A 21,067-nucleotide genomic window follows, 5' to 3' on the forward strand; every position below is an offset into this window, starting at 1 on the left:
ATATGCCACATGAGCAAAAACAAAAAAAAAAGCTTACTAAGTAGTTTTCCAAAAACAATGCCATGGCTTCGACTCCAGTGTTTTTACTCTTCGGTATGTCCCTCTTTAATAACACATTGTCCCTACCTAATTATTTCTTTTCAGTGTTTGTTCCTCGAGGATGAGAAACACTCTTAGTTAGCAGCATCCTTAATTAGCTTCTTCCTCATGCAGCGCCACCCTCTCTCTCTCTGTTTTGAATTTCAGGACGATATCTTGACTGTGATCCGCAGAGTGGATGAAAACTGGGCAGAGGGAATGCTGGGAGATAAAATTGGAATTTTTCCCATCTCATATGTTGAGGTAAGACAACTAACTAGATTCTTTTAAATGTCACCAATCATTGTTGGAGGACAAGCTAGTGCAGAATTGTTAAGATCCTTTGAATGTAGATTTCTTTGCTTATACAACCTGCAAAATGCGTTTGATACCTCTCTTCCTTTAGAATTGCTCCAGTGTGTCATAGAACCGCTAAACATGTCTTTGAAGATTTAGACAGCCCCCACTCCAAGCTCCACAGGTCTCACTTAAAAGCTTTAGGAATAATCCTGACAGAATAAATCAAATCTTTGTCCTTTAAAGATGATTTCATTTTTCATTTAAAGTCTGTCAGTGGCAGCGTGCCTCCTATTGTTATGAATATTACAAAAACGCTGAGAAGATACTGGATTGAAGTGCGTTCAGTCTAAAGAAAAGCACTTTATTTCAAAAGCTGCAACAATTTTCTTTATTCCTTTCATGTTTATTTTATCCTTTTTTATATTCATATTTTATTCAAGGGATGGTTTTGCAGGAACAGAATGCAGACTATATCTAAAGTTATGCATTGCTTTGTTTTCGCACAGCAGGAGCCACTTGAGCAGAATATATTATTTTTGTTGTCCTCTTAACTAGATAGTTTCCACTCGTGTTCAGGTTTCATAATGCAACTGCGATTGCAGTACCATCCCAAACGTATAGAGCGGCACAAAATGTTCCTTTGGTTGTGCACAAAGACTGAATATCTAGGTCACAGATTCTTCATTGCCTTAGGTGCTTTTGTTGCCTTTTCAGTTGTTTATTTACAATAATCCACAATTTCTGTTAAAGGTGGTCCTAAATTGAATTAGTATCCTCACCTGGTGTTTTGTTCTTAATTCTACTTGTCTGACTGACTGTGCTGACACAGGCTCTCTCTTGGATTGGAGTGAAAATCTTAGCTTTTATGTCCTAAGTAGAGGGAGCTGCTTGGGGCAACATGTGATAGCAAGTGAGAGCACCCTGTCATTAGCTGAAACCTTTTTAGTGTGCCTCCTTTGATTTTTACCTTACAGAGGGTACCTTGCCTCAGAGGGTCGCAGAGTCTGAACTCACAGAGCTGGTTCAGAACTATAACTCTCACAGGCTAATATGTCTCATTCTGCTGCTCACATCTCCACTGACTTGATAAAGATATAGCTCTTCCATGACAGTCAACTTCGTTATAGAGAGTGACAGTTTTCATGATCGTTTTAATACTCTGTGCTCCACCGCTCCCTCCCCTCTATCTGTTATTTCCACCTTACTACTCTCTCTTCATTGCCCCCTGCCTCTCTCCCTCTCTCGCAGTTCAACTCGGCAGCTCGGCAGCTTATAGAGTTGGACAAGCCGTCGGACTCCAACGGTGAATCTGGTGAGGGGGCCTCCTCGGGGCCCCAGAGCAATGGCGCTCAGCGGGCAGGGGAGAAGAAGAACAGCAAGAAGCGACATTCTTTCACCTCTCTGACCATGTCCCACAAACCCATGCTAGCTCCCCCCCCCCAGCGCCACTCCATGGAGATCAGCGGGCCGGTCCTTATCAGCTCCAGCAACCCCACAGCAGCTGCCCGAATTGGAGAGATCAGTGGGGGGCTTTCCTGCAGTGCACCTTCACAGGTAAGAAGGGGGAAGTTGGAGGAAAGCAGCTGCTGCATTGCAGGTGGCTTCCTTGAAGTTGTTTTGAGAGCTCATTTGCAGAAGCGTGCAGTGTGAAGAAAAAGCTTTATTTAGGCTAATATAGGATGTTGTCCTATCGTTTTTCATAATGTATAGCAGTGTGTGGAAGGATGTGGCCCCTACTCACAAAATAGAAAAATGTGCAACACGTTAAACATTATTGTGAACTCTCATTATTTGGCTTATTGAATGCTTAGCGTGCACTTTGTTGCATTTTTTAATGCATGCAGGGAGACCACTCTCAACCAGCTGATTTGTCAATATCCAGTCCAGTGGTATTTATTCACAAAACTGTAAAACACAAGACATAATCATGCTACTAAAAAGACACGTCCAGCTTCCGCTCTTTGTTTTCACAAGATGTTTGTTGCTTCTCAAAGGCTCCTCTCTCCTTCTGTCAGCAATTAGGCTGACTTCCCCTTTCCCCCCATCATACCAAACAGGCCATTGCTCCATCCAAGCGTTTGAAATCATGGATGCGTGACTCCACTCGTCCGCAAAAACGACTCCAGCTCAGCCCTCAAGGTTTCCACACCAATCCCGACATGACAGGAACTTGCAGCTGCTTTATGGTTGCCAGCCGCTGGAGATTTGGCTTCAAGTCGGTGCTAGACAGTCCGAACAAAAGACACGCCGATTTACAAGACAAGTGTCCTGCTGATTTATCTGAGTCTGAGGCTCTCTATGACTTCAAATAAAACATGCAGCTAATAATAATACTAAGTAAACAGTGTTTGAAAACTTCACTGTGGTGAAGGTGATCTATCTGAAGGTTTTAAAATGATTATCTTGCTTTTATTACCTTAAATGTTGGCTGGCATGTTTGCACAATTGCTGTCTTTTTTAAATTGTTATCCAAGCAATATAAAAACGGATGTTTCAGGACGAGTAGTTTGACAACATTGGGAGATTTTATCAGCATTGTTGTCCCACTTGGAGCTTTTGGGAGCTTATAGCTAACTCAATTTTATTATTTTCTGCCTTTCTGTTTGTTTGTTCTTTCAAGCGTACTTTTGTCTGGACACTGCAGACTCTCTTAAATGCTCTGTTCCAAAACTCCCTGTTAAGCTCAGTCATCAATCTTTCATCTAAAGCATGTGTGTGTTTATATGCATCTTTGTGAAAGCGGAGACGAGGAGAGTGCTTGTCCACAGTGAAGTGGATCTTCTGTCTTTTTTCAAACCAAAAACCTTTCATGAAGATATGATTTATTCACCGTCAACGACTTCTATCCATGTGGAAGGTGTAATCATGTATTTAATGACTCCAGACTTTTCCCACAAATCATTATCAGGATACTTATAGAATAAAAGAAACATGCGTTTGCGGCTGTAAGCTGATTCTCCCCAGTGACACCAGGGCTAACAATACGTTTGATTTACTGATCACTGTGTTATTAAAACACAATAGAGACTCTCCAGGCACTGTGCACGCAGACTATTTTCTTCTCCTCTCTCCCCCTTCACCTCTACTCCTCTTCTCTCCTTCAAACACGCAGACAAAAAACAACAAGGGTAAGCCCCAGTTGCCTAGGGGGCTGAGTTGTCCTAGTCATGGAAATGAACACGCCTGTTATCTAATACACCTAGACAAGACGAGGAAGAATTAAAACAGGCAGCTGTCGGTGGCATTCTTTGTAAATCCTAAAGGAAATACATTTTATTTGAATGAGCATAACATACCTGCCCTGTACTACAGTGTTATTTATTCCGTGTCACCTTTGAGCACACTCTCGGCACACCCGGAGCACAATAGATAAGGAAGCGGTGAAGATTGAATCTGTGGCAGGCCCGCTCTCTGAAAGGTTCACCTTAAGAGGCGGCTCTGTGTGGAGCAGTCATGCATGGAGACAGAGCGCAGGCTACAGGGAGACATTGTGTGTCCAACAGTATGGCCTTGTTACCAGGACACCACTATGACTCACGTGGATGACTGCCTGGAGAAGCCACCTCTCTCTATATGCCCAATCAAATATTCTGCTGGGTGGTCACCTGCTTTTCCTTGGCCAATCAGATCATCCGACCACCATTGTGGTTACTGCTGGATACAATCCCACATTGCGTGCATCACTGCTCTGTGAGAATCATTTACATACAGTGTGACAGGAGCATTTTTTGCACATTATTATTCATCATGAGCGAGTGGAGTTTGTCTTATACAGTAGATTCATGGTCTGTGTGTCCCTTTTGTTGTCAGGTACACATTTGCACAACTGGACTAATCGTGACCCCACCCCCTAGTAGTCCTGTTACTACAGCAACGGTCTTCACATTTCCTTCAGAGACGAGCTTCACATCTATCCCAGTGGTAGGTGGAATCCTCTAAAGGTCTTATAAATATTATAAACACAAGGCCATAGCCACACAAAAGATGCCAACAAAACAGTTTAACTTTATTAGGTTAATGGATTCAAAGTTGGTGTGTTTCTATTTCTGGAGTACTAAACAGATTACACATATATGGCATGTTGCTTAAACCAAAAAAAATACATTAATGGTTTCAATTTGTGCCAGTTCACCCCAAAATAAAAATACAAATTTATATCTCTTACCTGTAGTGTTATTTATACATCTAGATCGTTTTGGAGTCAGTTGCCAAGTTAAAGATATTCAGACCGAGAGATGTCTCATTGATGAGAGGTTCTTGCTTGTGACAGCGCTGTGTGTAAACATTAATGGCATCCTCCTCGGCTGAGCTGTTAACGTTAGTTATGCATGCTTCCTTCTGCGCTAGGGTTTTCATGATGCAGAAATTTTTAACTTCGATGCAATGCCTTGAAAAAAATCAATATTCGATACCATGTTTGATTCCAGGGGGAAAGACTGACACAGCCTTGAGGGCATAACATTTTTTGTACAACAAGTATGATGTACTGTGCAGTTAGTTTATTTCTGACCATATTCAGAAGAGTGAGAAAAGACGAGGCTATGAGGACACTGCAGCAGTGCATGTGTCAAGTCGCTGCCGGAGAGAAGAGAGAGCAGGAAAACACAGCGGGTACTGGTGTATCAGTAATGCAGAAAATTAGTATTGAAACCGTTTCAGATATTCAGAATCGGTATGTATCGATATATATATATATATATATATATATATATAGATATTTTTGATATTACGTGGTAATATGGTTGACAGCTATAGTTTGGTAGAAGGAAAATAGTTCTTATATAAACACAACAAGTTCTGTAGATTACTTTAAGTAACTGGGTCATGATTTCTGGAAAGAGACATTGCTGTTGAGTTTTTCAAAAGTATTCTTTTGGCGCTTTGAGCACCACAATCAGTTTCATCCAGTTCCATTAAATTTGAGAGAAGGCAGAAATCTCTACGGGTGATATCTTCAGAACTCTGCAACTCACTCCAAAACAATCCATATGGATAAATAGCACAGCTGGAAGTTTTTTCTTCAAGCAGTTAAGACTATTTTCAGATTATTCTTTTTAAACAATTGACTCATTTGTGTGTCATTCTGTACATTTTGCAACACTTCAAAATTGCCTGATGCAAGTATTAGGGTTAAATATGTGGGTATAAAATGGCACAAATATATACGATAAAAAAAAAAAAATCTGTAAACATGAATTGGTGCACATAGCATGGTTCCCATCAAAACGTTTGCTTTCCCCTGAGAACATGAGTTTGTTTAGATGAGAAGAGCTGACTCTTGGCGCTTCCCATCTGCTGCTAACAGGCAACATAGTTACTTGAGGCGGTGCACATGTGAAACTGTGTTAATCTTGATACAGTAGCTTTATTATTACGCAATTTGTCAACCAACTCTAAAAGATAGCAACATGGAGGAGTTTTTTTTAGCAGAAATTAACTTGTTTCTGCAGACATTCAAAAATCAGTCCAACTAAAAGTGTCAAGAAATCCCTTCAGCCCACACAAAACAGCAGGCATACTTCCTGTCTGTCTGTGTGTATGCTCTGGCATGTGGAGTTTTTGAATGAGCAGGAATGTGTACACAAAAGGTTGAGCTCTCCGCTTCACTTGGGAACACTACATGATGTTTTTGTACAGATGATTTCTCTAGCCCGCAGGCAACCTAATTATCTCAGCTCAAGCGTCAGCAGTGAACCGAAACGCACATCGAAACACACACACACAGGCCGTACACATACCACAGGGCTGTCTGAGTGCCACTCCGCTCCACCATTGTGTCATGGAAGCTATTACTCCGCTGCTCAGAGCTGGCGGTGTTGAGCTCTGGAGGACTGATCTTGCTCCGAGGTGTAGGAGTCGTCTCTTTTTAGTTTTTCACACTTTCTAAAAATGTGTGTAGTTTTATGTTGTTTTTGTGTGCTTCATGTTGTCATAACAGGCTGGTGAATTAATTTTAATCCGGTAATCTAGTAGCACACAAAAGAGAGGAAATGTTCCTCTCTCCTGAAAGCATGCTGAGATCATTAGCCTCGAGTCAAAAGCTTGAGTCTCTTATGACATTACAGACCATCAACAAGGGAAAACATGTGAGTCAAGATGAATCCACTCATGCTTGGTTTGAGGGTTGCTCTGAAGTGTGTCTGCAGACATGTTTTTCGATTCATATGGTCCCAATTAAACGCTGCAATGGATTATAGCTATGTGGTCTCCTAGCAACAAACAAACAAGCAGAATAGGAAATTCTCAGTTGCAAGGGGGAAGTCGGGGACAAGGCTGCAATGGCTGCCAAACCAGGCTCTCCCTCAGTGTCGGCAAACCGGAGGGAATATCCCAGATGACAGATGATCTCTCATTCTTTTTCCCTCATAAACAAACTGGTTTTTCAACTTACGTAACACACACACACTCTGTTTTTTAAGGCTTTTGTTACTTGTTTTTGTCTTTCTGTTTGACACTGAGAGGAAATACAACGATGAGTTGTGGTAAAAGTGTAATTAGATGTTGATCCTATCTCATTGCTAATATGATTCTCTGTCTTTTACAGGATGCTCTCCCACCGCCCCCACCTCCTCCCCCACAGTCCTCCGTCGACGGCGCAGCATACTCATTGGCTGCTGGACAGAGACCCTCCCCCAGCATAAGCGACCAAAGTGGGAGACAAAGACCCACAGTGTGAGTTATAAAAACAGTCCCACACAAAAATATGCAGTCTTCTTAAATGTGCAGTGAAATGTCAGAAGCGGTTTGCAGCACCAATGGCCCAGGGCTTTAATGCTACTGCTCTGTTCAGAGGGGGAAGTCTTCGTCTGTCTGCGACCCCCCCCCCCCCTTCAGCTGTCAGTGTGAGGCCGCAAAGTGTGAGCATGTGCACAGGTGAAGGGGTCAAAACCTGTGGATGACAGTCTCCCGGGTCCCATTGGAGATCCTCTGACTTCTGACCTCCTCACCTTTACCCTCATTACTCCTCCAAGACACCACACACCTGATGAGAATTAGATGCACTCATGCCTGCTCCTCTTGCCGTCTGCCTGTGCGTGCATGTCAGACTCTGAGGCATCCATGTTCCCTCCCCCCCCCCCGACAACGCTGAAATCAGACTGAAAACATCCCAGCTGAGACTCCATTCCAGGCTTGTTTTCTGCTGTAGAGAGATGACCCGCAAATTGTTTTGTCCTCCAGTGCTGATTTTCTCTGGGTCAGAGGCCACAGTCCCAACTGGAGGGTCTCAGAGGAGATGATGACAGATGTACAGCAAAGCAGCGGAATAAATCCACAACAAATGGAAATTGTACAAAATATTAAACAGCTTTCATTTCCATGAGGACGAAAATCCTCCATGTTAGCTCTATGTTGGCATTTGTGTGTTTTGTATTTGTTTGTTAAATTCCTCTTCTTTGTTTACTGTTTGTTCTTTATCCAGCTATGTGGCTATGTTCCCTTATACTCCCCGTAAGGAGGATGAGCTCGAACTGAGGAAGGGAGAGATGTTTCTGGTGCTGGAACGCTGTCAGGATGGCTGGTTCAAGGGCACCTCCATGCACACTGGCAAGATTGGAGTCTTTCCTGGGAACTACATGAGCCCAGTCAGCAGGTCAGTCATCACTTCACGAACAGTCATTTGTTACTGTCAGCATACCGTACTCTCACAGGCCTGGTTTCACATCTATTTGTATAAGATGCATAGCCATAAGTTAATAATAATTATTGATATTGATAAAAATAAATCAGAATTATGATTGCACCTTTTTAGAAGAATGAAAAATAAACTTTATGAGGTATGAAAGCTTCCTATTGGTCTAACTCATATTCCTGTCCTCTCCCCTCAGGACGGCCCCTGGGAGCACACAGTCTAAAGTGCCCATGAGTCTGTGCACTCAGGCTGGCAGAGGCATCACCATCGTCAGCCCATCATCTGCTCCCCTTGGGGCCATTGTTTCAGGTCCTGACTTCAACAAACCCCTCACCGTGTGCTCCAGCGCTGTACCTGCCAACTCCCAGCCTGCAGCTGTGGTCACAGCAGCTCAAACAGCCACGGGTCAACAGCCAAAAGTCCCTCTGCACGTCAGCTCCCAGATGACTGTGAATCAGGCTCGAAATGCGGTCAGGACAGGTAAATTTACTGTCAGGACAATGGATATGAATTGTTGTATGAAAGCAGTTTTATCTTAACTTCATATTGATTTTAAAAAAAAAATGCTTTTACAGAGCTTGTAGAAGATCTCTTTTCTTTAAAAAAATATTATGATTGTGAATAATCAATAATTTAAAAATGTTTTTCTGGTCCAAATGATTGTTTTGTTCATCCCTGTAAGAATTCTGACAATTGGTTCTCACTTCCAACAGCGTTAAACTGTTAGAAGCTAATAGTTTAATGCCGTTAGTGTCATGTGGCATCTGTGTTTAATCAGTCTTGGTAGTAGCCAGTTTATGGTAGAAAAATGTAAAAATGGCTCATTTCTACCTACAGTTAGCGCCCAGCATACACTACTGCTCCGACTTATGCTTGAAAGCGTTAGCGACATTTGCGTTATCGACATTAATATTAGCTAGCGCACTAGAGACTGCCTAACTTCTGGTTTAGCACCCGGCTAACTTGAATAGGGATAAAATGATTTGATTGTGCAGCTCTTCTAGACTTTCCAAATTTTATTGGACCAAATGGATCAGATTATGATACCATATGATAGCCATTTTGCGGAGGTTGTGACGGTTACGTTGTAACATGAATGCAATGCAAGGAGGGAGATAGAATGCCTCATTTAGAGGCTGAGTGTTATCAACAACACCTTTTTATATGTGTAATATTGTTCTATCGCCCATTTGCAGCTGCATGTCACAGTCAGGACCGGCCCACAGCAGCAGTGACACCAATCCAGTCTGCCACACCTGTCACCTATCTCCCACACCTCACAGTGTGCCCGCAGCCTTCCAACAGTCCTGCACAAGGCTGCACCCGGGCTGGAGTGGCAATGGGCTGCGCCGCCGCCTCTCTGACCCCACCCAACGTCAGCGCTGCGTCCTTGGACAGTGATGCTTTGAGACCTGTACCCATCCTCACTGTGCCTGTAGGCCCAGTGAACAACTCTGCTCTCATTCCTGCAGCTAACAGCACGGCTCTGGCTTGCAGAATGGACAAAGACATCAAGGTTGGATAAATATTTGAATACGTTGTAACTTACTATTTGTTGCTGTTGCTATGTTTGATGACTGCGGAGAATTTATCTTCCGTTCTTGTATCTTTTGACTAATTTGTCAGATGATTGAAATGCCTTGTAGTGATTCGGAATGTCTGAGATTCTTAATGACATTTGTAAGGATGCTAATCATGCTGACAGGATTCAGTAATCAAGAAGGAGAGGTTATTATCATGCACAGTTTGATCCCGTCTTTCTGTCATTTGTTCTTTTCACAAACGCACAGTGGCCATGATGTTTCACATCTATAAACTGCAGTTTAAAAGCTGTCTGTGCTTAGAATAGAAATCACTGTGTGTGCGTCAGTGATAAAGAATCAGCCAGTTCCAGACACTAGAGTACACCTGGTTTGTGCAAAGTACTTGTGCCTTAGAGCCTCTGGAAATGTTTCAGTTCTCTAACAAAAACACAAAAATCTTGCTGTTGTTGCTGCAGAGAGAAAAGAAAAGTCTTCTGAAGCTGTTGTCCTCCAATAAGAAGAAGTCGCGTCCTTCACCGCCCTCGTCTCCTACCCTTGAGGCAGAACAGGCTGCTGCTGGAGAGCTGCTACACGGCGCAGTGGGCCCCGACACCTCCCCTCCCTCTGGCTCTGTCGGCTGCCTTGAGCCTGAAACTGCTGCTGCTGCTGTCGCCTCTGCCTCTTCATCATCCTCCACCTCCTCCTCCACTTCCACAGCCCTGGAGTCATCACATCGGAAGAGCAGCCCTCTTGATGGATGCGCACCTATCGCTCCTCCTCCTCGTCAGCCGTGCTCCTCTCTCTTATCTCAACAACATGACGCACGCCCCATCATATGTGAGAGGTACGGCTTTGTTTATGATCCCTTCAAAGAGTGTGTAACATTACAGCTATCGGTTGTCATTGTTGCGGTGTGTATCAATCACTGACTGTGCCTCTGGCTGTCCTCCCCAGGTACAGGGTGGTGGTGTCATATCCTCCCCAGAGCGAGGCCGAGCTGGAACTTAAGGAGGGCGACATTGTGTTTGTTCACAGGAAGAGGGAGGACGGCTGGTTCAAAGGCACGCTGCAGAGGAACGGCAGGACCGGATTGTTCCCCGGCAGCTTTGTAGACAGCATCTAATACACATGGTGGACACCGTGACCGCCACAAACCTCGCTACAGTGTCACAGTACGAACCTTGACACAGAGTGGCTCAAGTCACTGAAAAAAGAACACCGGTGGCACATGAGAGCGAGCTGCAGAGTAGAACAGAAGAACATGTCGTCATTGAAAGCACAGTGGACAGAGTTAGAGGAGAGCACACTACTCATGAACTTTTTCCTTTTTGTTGGTTATTTATATCTTTGTAACAATTCAGCTGTTAAATGTGTGCCTTGTACTGTTCCTCACTTTATTGTACATAAGGACACAAAGATGATTAGTCCTAAAACAACCAATATGAGCTGTCGATATAGATATATTACACATTTTAACTTATTTCATAGATTGGCCTTTTTGTAGTGCAACACATCAAGAGGTTAAGCTGGCACAAGCCTTATGCCACATCTTCCCCACATCAGTTCTACATTCCTCTGACTGCTGATTAAAGTTTTACTGTTGGTTCAGGCCGTCAGCAGATAGGAGGAGATAAATCAGATGTGGCAGACCAGAACAAATGAGCAGTATCATCATCACTTGTGCTGTAGAGTAGGAGAAAGGACACTTCTGCAGATCTAAAGGCATTACGTAATCTGCCCTTATTGCACATTCGAGCACTCTAGCTACAGTTCACAGCCACGTGAACATTGCACATCATAAAATATCTCTCTGGGTCCTTCACAGGGCTCGAGTTTTGGCTCCTGGTGTGGCTGAAGTGCTGAGGACTGTTACCCGCAGCGATAGAATATTTGCTTGTGATTAGCAAAAGTGGTGATAGACGTGTTGCAGGACTGTTTGCCTTTTTAATATGCGGAAAACACACTCCAAGATAGACGTTGCAGTTAAATATTGCTTACTTTGTACCTTCTTTGTATTTACTGACCAGAGTAGCTTCACTCCTATCCCCAAAACCCAGACGTAGCTCTACTTCACCAGAGTGACAGTAACATTTCAGTAACAGTGCACAACGGATACTTTTCAGCGTGTATTTATGTTTCTTTATGAATTCCACGGAGGCTGACACCTGCTGCTCGTATAGAGTAACCTGAACACGCAGGAAGGCACACGCTCAGTTTTTTTTTCTACAGTATAACTCATTCCTAATGTGACTTGTGGCAATAAAAACACAGCTAGCTAAAGCACAGAATGTTTGCCTAAAGTAACATATCATTGTTTCTTACTCTACAGGAAGAGATGTGTAGTGTAAGATAAGACAAGGTTTTATTGAAATCAATCACTTTGATCCCCTTGATGTTTTTTTTTCTGGTTGGGTTTTGTTGTACATTACATCTCTACAAAATGTTGTATTGGCTACAAAAAGTGTTGCATTGACTTAAATGACTATGATTTTTTTGTGATTTGAGGGGTTTCGGTCATAGTTTTGGTGCTTGAACATTGAAACATTAAAGGTGCACTAAGTAGTTTTGGAGAAGAAATTTTAATCAGAAGAGAAAGATCTTCATTGATTTTTTTTCATTGTTTTGCCTATACAAACAAAATACACAAACTCTTCATTTTTCATGACTGAATAAACAAACTGACTTTAAAGGACAACACAATTTCATACTGTTTTACTTTGTTTATATGTGGCGGACCCTGCCACCTTTCAGGCTTCAAACAGTGTTCAGGGGACCTTATTTCCCCCTGAGAACAGCTTGTTTAGTCAGTTATGGAAATAATAAACATTTCTGAGTTTGTATCATTACCTTATTAATATTGTAAATGTTAAAATTATGAATTTGAACTTCTTCTCCAAAACTACATAGTGCCCCTTTCAAGAATAGGCAGATTTTGAATGAATACTTAAGAGAATGAAGTCTGTTGGAGAAAATACATTGGATAAATGAATGAAGTTCTCCAGAGTAAAGCTAACATTATAGATGGATCCATGCTGCTTCAGTGGAGCCCACAACATTTAATGTAATGTGTCTTATTCATCTGATCTACAGCAAGTCTTATGAGGTCTAAGGGGGGTATTTAAACACTTTAAGGTTGAGGCAATCACTGAATCGTGCCAAATCTGGCTTTGAGAACGAATTTACTGACTGAATCTGACCCATAGTTTCAAGTGTGTCTTTTTTGTTTTATTATTTTTGTTGTTAATTGAGGGGGACCACTGTGTAACTGACTGCTGGAATATATTGTAGTTTGTTTGAAATTCGAAGAGAGCGTGGAAAAGGATGGTACAAATCACTGTTAGGGCCTTTTTATTTTGTCTTTCTGAATTGGTACTTATTTAGAATTAATCTGATATGTTGGCATTGTTGTCTTGGCAATCACCACACCAACCTCAGGCTCTATGCTAAACTCTTCCTCTCGAGTGTCTTTTCATTTCACTGGTAAGCCTTTAATATACACATCAGACTTACTCCAACACACATTTATGCACTATTCTAACATTTCTAATCATACTGACTTCTCGTTCATGCATAGGCTGCACAGATCTCAAAACATGAAGCATTTCTTACAAGAGTTATTAAACTATATTTTCATTTATTGGAACACATGGCAACGAACGTTTGCTTGATTCAACTTAACAGATTTTCCTCATGCCAAGGTGACTTACTTGATTTTTTTTTTTTTTTTTTTTGTCTATAGTTAGTCTGTTGTATGTCTGAAAATGGTGAAACTGAAATCAACTTATTTCGCACAAGTCTATTATGTGAAAAAACGTTCTGAAGTATTTGAGGGAATAGCACATTTTGTAAAAATCTATATAACAATAAAAGCTAATGGTTTCCATAATTTCCTCAGGCTATGTTGGTGTTTCATGACAGTAATGCAGTGTTCTCTGAATCTGTTTGCTCCCGTGACTTTCTGTCACGTTGTCCACTTGCTCGCAGTGGCAGAACTGTCCAGCCAGCAGAACCACCAAAGACATAGACCACTGTTGACAGGACTGAGTGCTGGTGTCCTCGCCCCGCTCCTTTTCCCTGTCACAAAGCTTGTACGACCTAAGATGAACAGGTTCTGAGACTGACAGAAAGTAAAACACGCACAATGAACAAACAGTAAAAGGACAGTTGTTCCTAATTAAACGTATTTGGGGTAAGTCACAGTACGCGCAGTCATTAATGTCTCCAGGAAATAAATGGTCCTTGCTGCAGAGGAGCTTCTGCGTTGACTCACAGCAGAGTGGAGTGTTGGAGGGAGAGGTGAGCCTTCCCAGTGTGCTCAGCTGGGAGACACTGACAGGAACTGACAAGCGCCCGGAGAGGTCATTGTGCAGCACACAGACGATGGGTTACCATGGAAATGAGTTGTATGAACATTATACTGAGCAAAGAGTATATATAGACCACTTTTTCATAGGGCTGGGTTACATGGACCTAAAATATTACTATATCTCAATACACATTATAAAGCTCAATATTTTCAGATATTTTCAAAAGCACTTCATAAATGCTAGGACTGGACAAGAAAAGCAAATATTATATTTTAGACCAAATACCCTGATATCAATATTGTGACAATCAGTCACAACAGTCTGGTAAGTTCCAAAAATTTCGTCACTTTAATTTTAATGCAGCCTTTAAAATCTGGAAAAGACAACACTCATTCCACATCACCATGTAACAATTATCAAAATTTAAGACACTATATAGTCTCATATCATGAAACTGATATAATATCAATGCTTTCACTCTTGTAGATGACTTACTAATGCTTCATTTGATGAAGGATCTTCGCTGTGTGACAGAACAGTGAGTTGTGGAATGACCAGGTTAAAGCTCAGCGTACAAACACAGCTAAGCAAGCCTCAATTTAAGTGTATTTTTATGCCATACATCATTACATACATACATTCCTGGGATCCTGAGATGGCAGCTGTTTGATTGACAGGTCATTGAGCAGATATGAGCTTCTTTGCCCGCCCTAGAGCCTACAACAGCCAACGAGTGATCCTCTAGACGAGTTACCAACTCGTTCTTGTTTTTCCTCTCTCCTGAGCCGCCGGATGATTGATGAATGTAGCCAATGCTATTTCAAATCTGGTAATACATAGTTTATTACAGTTTTTAAAGCGCTGAACTTGGAAATTATAGAAGTTAATGTTGTTTTATGCATTTTGTTCTTTGAAAAGGCTTTTTTTTCCCACCTAAGCACTTGTTTGTGACTATTTAAGGTTCGTGTAAATAAGGAAATAAAGCACACAACATGTGTTAAGTTTTGATTTTCAGTGATATTGTTGTCTAATTTGAATTTGGACCGTGTAAGAATAAATAAGTGGACCCACTGTATTTCCCAGCTAAACGTGGCAGTTACAGGGCATCTGCAGGCTTATTTTTGCATTAAAAAATGTAGGCGAGAAAAATAAATAAATAATTGTGTGTGTTCAAACTCCTATCGATTAATGCCAGAAGCACCTACAGAGCTACTGATAACTTAAGGGGATCTTTGAATGACTTGCACGTAAGTAAATGTAGGAAAAAGCTATGTGTACACAGTGTAGGCAAAAGTCAATATTCATAGCTGCCAGGGCTGTTAAGAGCTCAGGAATTGAGTCTCAAGGTCGAGAATGTCTTGATAAAGTTAAGCCTTGAGGTGTGTCAGCAAGTTCAAGCCATTTAGTGAAAGGAGTGTCGTTCAAGTACCTTTTCAAAAGCTTTAATGTACTAGAGAGCAGGTATTTGGCTCCCATGAGTTGAGTTCAGCTTGTGTTAGTCATCGTGAAATCTCTTTGTGAAGCCAACGAACGTTCGAATTTCAAATAGATGACAGGATTTTAGATGGCTTAATTATTATAATAATAATGAGTTTTTAAAAAGTGCCTTCATTCAAAATAACGCCCACAAAATCAAAGAAAGTAGTTCCAGAAAAATCACCAAGAAACATTAGGGTGTTTGTCATGCAGGTCTAAACCGAGGCTCAGTTCTGAACAGTGAATATGTGCAAATGCACTCTGGGTCACGCTCAAGCACACATATCTTGCGTGTTAGTGTGTCTGAATGTTTGCGTGTATGTGTGAGAGAGCAAAACACAGCTCAGTTGGCAAGTATCATCAGATCACCAAAGTGTGAAAGAGGGGAATAATGTTGGTGTTCAGGAGGGTGATCTGAATACAAATCAAGCTCTATTTCTCTCTCTGACACACAGACACAGTTTATTAATGAACACTGTGCTGTAGAGTAATAACATTTGGAACGAATAATGAAACACCAACAACACCACCAACACTGCAAACAGCGCTTGTGTTTTTCTGCTGCAGCGTGGATGTAATAGATGCTGCACGGGTCAGTGTCACAGGTCCACTCAGGCACAGGTTGTGAATGTGATTTAACCTCAGCCGATCAATCCTGCAGAGGGTGTCTTGGTCTGATGGAGCGTCCAGGTGGAGGCCAAGGCCACCCAGCGGACACCAGTGACGGTTTGGCTTTGCTTGGTGAAATATGTTTCCGTGGGGAACAATGACACATAAATCACAGAGGAGAATGAATGAATGCAATTAATAATCATTGGGCTATATTCAGTGGGCAGGGCGCTCTGGACTGTCAGTATAAATAACTCATCTTCCAAAAGTTAACTCAGAGAAACTGTAATTACTCATGTGAAATGAGAGTATTTTTTTTTACATAAATATGGAGAAGATGTTAGCACACCATATTGAAAAGACATTCTAGGAGTATAATGATGCCAGCAAAGGCAATAAGGCACTGCATGTACTTCCAACAGCAGTAATATAAATTCAGATTTTTCTGTATACCCATGACCTTTGCAGTTCTAGTAGCTCGTTAGTCTTTGCTTCCTTTTCCAAATTGTTAAATATACACACCACCTATACAAGGAAATAATGTGTATATGTGTTACTGGCCTCTTAAATTCACTGGATGATTTAAATGTATAGTGAACTTTCCTTGACACAATGTCAAATTGTGGATAAATCTGAACTTATACTTTGGCTGCTTTGAAACTTGAGACAAACAGTGGAGGAAAGTCACTCATGAAATTTACTAAAAGACTATTTATGTACAGTTTTTAGGTATTTATACTTTACTTGAGTATTCTTGTTTCTGTTTCTTTATACTTCTATATCGGTCATATCATTAAAACAAACAATTATACATCATAAAAAATGGCAAATTTATAGTTAATCACACTTTGGTTAATAGTTATTTTAATATTAAGCTATTAAATGCTTTATAAACTATTTATTAGCAGTTCTTTATTGGAAAGTTGCAACTGATGTTCATAATACTTAACAAATACTGTGTAGTTCATCATAAACATCAGTTGGATCACCATTAGAGAGTTGCAACTGATGTTGTTAACCTTTACAGCTGCTTAATAAATGTTTTATGAACCATTTAATTGTCACTTAACTAATAAACTATAAATTTACCATTTATTAATGATGGTTATTATAAAGTGTTTAAGCAAAGAAAATAAGTTTAATAAATTTAAGTCAAAATTGGCCATATTTGTTTCTTTTCTTCTTCTTCTTCTTCTTCTTCTTCTTCTTCTTCTTCTTCTTCTTCTTCTTCTTCTTCTTCTTCTTCTTCTTCTTCTTCTTCTTCTCTGTGTGCTGTGTGCTGCGGGTCCGCGGCGCCATCTTCCGGCTCACGACGAGCTGCGCAACAACAAAGACGAAAACAAACATGGCGGCGTCCATGAGCCCCGCTCCTCTGATATCCACCCCTGTTTCAGTCAGCAAACTTATTTAAACAGAGACAAGTTGTGTCCCAACTGTCGAAAATAAGGTAGGTTATACCAAACTTTGATAAACGTTATTATTCAAACGTAGTTATCGGGCTGGAAAACAGTTAATGTTAACAAACACCAAAATAACCCTCAAATGTCTCGCTGTCATATTTAGCTTGTTTTGCTGTTGACTCTCTTAATAACAGCCAAGTTCAGGTATCGTGTTAGCATGTGTTGACATTAGAGGGCCTTCAATGCATTTAATAAATCTTATTTCAGTTCTAAAATATTGTGACTTTATAACGTAGTATTTTCTTTATTGCCTTATAGTTATTTGAAGGGCCGTAGCCAGGATTTTAGAAATACTGAGATCATGCCCCCCACCCATCCATCCATCCATCCATCCAGAGCATTTTCAATCGATCGATCTATCGATCTAAAGACCCAGAAAAAATACAGAGGACATGACCTCAGTGTCCTCAATGGCAGCTACGTTAGCCCTGTTTGTGCGGTATATACTTGTTTTTCATGTACTCGTTAGCTACAGTTATTAGCTACATTGTCTTTGTCATATACAAACATTTTAATTTGTGTTGTAGTGTTCAGTACAGTGTATCATAATAGGCTCTATGTGGTGTGCTGATGTGTCCGTCTCCTCCGCAGTGTCATGTCCAGGCTGGCTGTGGTGTGTGGAGGCTCCAGGGGCATTGGGAGGGCTGTGTCCCGCCTGCTGGCACAGAGAGGCTGCAGGCTGGCTGTCGTCTCCAGGAGCCAAGATGCTGCCCGCGCCACTGTGGCATCTCTACATGGAGGTATGGTGATTGGTCTGGGTCAGTCACTCTTTTAGCCAGGTACTGTTTGTTTTGTTGGTGTTTTTCTTGTTTCTTCAGCAGTGCAAACAGCATGAAATCTGAGCTATGTTGCAGATACTTATTTTTCTACAGCTCAGTTGATCCTGCCACAAATGATTTTCTTACAGAAGCCAGAAAAAATTGAATAAATGGTGAAAATGTTGATGAAATACGATGCTGACTGCCTGCCCCAAGCCTCCTGTTAATCTAACTTGTGCTATAAAATAAAGGAAATGTAGACCTACAATACCTCTAAACAGTCCTTTTAAGCATTAATATACTCACAGCCTTTCTGTGTCTGCCTTCCAGCTGACCACGTGGCTCTCAGCTGTGATGTCTCTAAAGAGGCGGAGGTGCAGAAAACCTTTGAGACGATCCAGAAGACCTGTGGAAACATTTCTTATCTCGTGAACGCAGCTGGCATCAACAGGTGAGCAGGAGCTCCTCTGCTGACTCCTTGCTGTATTAACAAAAATATATAGGGGCGTTTTTGTACACAGAATGCTGTCATAAACACTGTCCGACAGTATAATCTTGTCCTGTGTGTGTGTTTGTTCAGAGATGCTCTGTTACTGAGGACCAAGCCGGAGGACATGGTGGCTCTGCTTCACACCAACCTGCTGGGCACCATGCTGACCTGCAGGGCAGCACTGCGCAGCATGCTGCACACACAGGAAGCTGCCATTGTTAATATAGGTACTGATGGATCTGGGTCCAATTGTCTTGATGATTAGTGTTATGTTTTCAGTTAGCTCACTAGGTGGCAGTGTACATCATTGCCTCTGTCTTCAGATTTTTGACCTGTTAACTACAAATATCATATTACTTTTTTTGCAATAACCCTACCATGCATGTTTAGATGTTGAATGGGGATAAGTTTTAAGATTTATTTTGTTTGTTACGTTATTGTCACATGGGTATGTAACTTAAATCAGAGGTGTTGACTACAAGTCGAAAGCCAAACATCATTGAATAAACACAACGGGTTGTAAGTAAATCAAACCAGGATGACCAATAATGAATGTGATTTTATTTTTACTCTCTAAAGAGAGAGATACTGAGATACACTAAAACCAGAGTCAAACATGTTCAGCTTTTTAAAATGTGAATATTTTCTGATTTCTTTACTCCCTTGTTAATGTCAACTGAATATCTTTGGTTTGTGGAAAACACAAGACATTTGGGAACATCATCACAGAAACACTGTGATTTGTATATTATTTGGGCTAAAACACTTTTATCGTCCTTTAAGCATAACGGCGGCAATTAATTGTTCTCCTATCGTGTTTTATTGTGAAAGATTTCTGTCATACTAAGACTTATTGTTTGTCTGTTGTCTGTAGGTTCTGTTGTGGGCCTGAAAGGAAACGCTGGTCAGTGTGTCTATAGTGCCAGTAAAGCCGGTCTAGAAGGCTTCACACGCTCTTTGGCAAAAGAAGTCGCTTCACGCAATATCAGAGTGAACCTGCTGGCTCCAGGTACGCTCCCACTCACCTTTTCTCTCAGCACCTGCTCTGGACCTTTGTTTTCCTGTCACCTTATTTTCCCTCTCTTGCTTCCAGGTTTCATCCGCACCGACATGACCGCAGGGCTGAAGGAGGAGGAGGGGGTGCGATCCATCCCACTGGGGAGGTTTGGCGAGCCGGAGGAGGTCGCCCAGGCTGCGCTCTTCCTTTTGGAGTCTCCCTACATTACGGGACAGGTGCTGGTGGTGGATGGAGGACTGCAGCTGGCCATGTAGGGAATGGGGCCTTATGACAGTGAGGCAGGGGAAAGCCTCGTGCTGCTTTTCCTTGGAAGTTGTCTTGGCTCGAAAACAAGAAGGGACAGTGAGCTCTCTGTGAGGAGCATCAAACTGATAAAAAAAAAAAAAAGGATATTTACACTTTAAAAGGCTTCATGGCTGAAGCTGAATGTAGTTGAGTGTGAAATTGGATGGACAGTATTTTTTATCAGCTGTTTTCTTATCGAATTTCTTGCAAAGAGTAAACTAAATCTTTGCACAAGCTGTGAAAAAAACCGGTTACTTGTTGACATGGGACACACAAACCCACATGTTTCAGAAGATCACTGTCCTAGTCCGTCTTTTTGCTGAGTCACCCTGTCCAGCCACATTATGCGTGACCTGATGTGTGTGTGTGTGTGTGTGTGTGTATGACAATCACTCATGACTAACGCTGCTGACTCCAGAGTGTCTGGCCCAGTCCGGACCTCCGTGCCCCGAGCTCCTAAATTTGATCAGTAGATTGAACTCTCTTGGTCTTTTTTTTCCATGACTGCAAAGCTCCCGCTCGTGTTTTGTTCCTCCACCTCCCCCGGGAGACCCCCTCGCAGCCAGCAGCACATGTTTCCCCTCCACCAGCGGCCCCCTGAGCCCACCTCTGGAGGGGCCTGTTGAGGGGCCAGGCATGTTAGGCCGCAGCTGGAGGAAATTAGAGGTAGTGGTGGAGGTGGGAGGGGGGTATTTTTAGCTCGGGGAATGTTTTGAGTGTCTGGTTACAGCTCTGGACCTGAAGTGTGGATGGATGAGGTTGGAGGTGGCTGTAATGCCCAGTGATGAGATATGAAATGCTGCTTTGCTGTCATTAAAACATGCTGTTACCATCTGTTAAGTGTCATAACTGTGACTTTAAATGAGCAACTTTGATTGTCCTCTTTCTGTGTTATGTGCACTTGTATCCTCAATCTTGTATTTTCAGGTTTGGGTCAGATTACTTTAAATGTAGTCAGCTAGTGAATACAAATTACATGGCATTTAAAAAAAATAGTGACATAACACATTGTAATACAAAAAAAAAGTGAATTCATGGCCTAATTAAAATCAACCATATAAAAATAGTAACATGGGTTTTAGAGCATTGCCATGAAAAAGTTTCATTTCTCAAAAATTGCCATATTTTAAAGA

General features: G+C 41.7%; 2 protein-coding genes across 3 annotated transcripts in view; both read left to right on the forward strand.

The window, feature by feature from the left end:
* Positions 1-13,417, forward strand: part of sh3rf1 (SH3 domain containing ring finger 1) — a 33,462-nt gene extending 20,045 nt beyond the window's left edge. The window contains exons 4-12 of one of the 2 annotated variants that reach the window (XM_073476536.1): positions 247-342; positions 1,627-1,932; positions 4,189-4,299; positions 6,923-7,050; positions 7,799-7,969; positions 8,205-8,488; positions 9,205-9,524; positions 10,008-10,375; positions 10,486-13,417. In XM_073476536.1, coding sequence (XP_073332637.1) covers positions 247-342; positions 1,627-1,932; positions 4,189-4,299; positions 6,923-7,050; positions 7,799-7,969; positions 8,205-8,488; positions 9,205-9,524; positions 10,008-10,375; positions 10,486-10,654 — 1,953 coding nt within the window. In that variant the 3' untranslated portion in view covers positions 10,655-13,417. The remainder of the gene's footprint in view (positions 1-246; positions 343-1,626; positions 1,933-4,188; positions 4,300-6,922; positions 7,051-7,798; positions 7,970-8,204; positions 8,489-9,204; positions 9,525-10,007; positions 10,376-10,485) is intronic. The other variant, XM_073476537.1, reaches the window with a different exon arrangement.
* Positions 13,418-17,242: 3,825 nt separating this feature from the next.
* Positions 17,243-20,768, forward strand: cbr4 (carbonyl reductase 4). The gene is made up of 6 exons (XM_073476593.1): positions 17,243-17,370; positions 17,975-18,123; positions 18,472-18,592; positions 18,722-18,858; positions 19,506-19,640; positions 19,725-20,768. Exons 2-6 carry the CDS (start codon positions 17,979-17,981, stop codon positions 19,901-19,903), a joined length of 717 nt encoding a protein of 238 aa, XP_073332694.1. The 5' UTR covers positions 17,243-17,370; positions 17,975-17,978; the 3' UTR covers positions 19,904-20,768.
* Positions 20,769-21,067: the final 299 nt, after the last annotated feature.

This window comes from Pagrus major, chromosome 11 (genome assembly GCF_040436345.1).
Source record: "Pagrus major chromosome 11, Pma_NU_1.0".
Taxonomy (NCBI): Eukaryota; Metazoa; Chordata; class Actinopteri; order Spariformes; family Sparidae; genus Pagrus; species Pagrus major.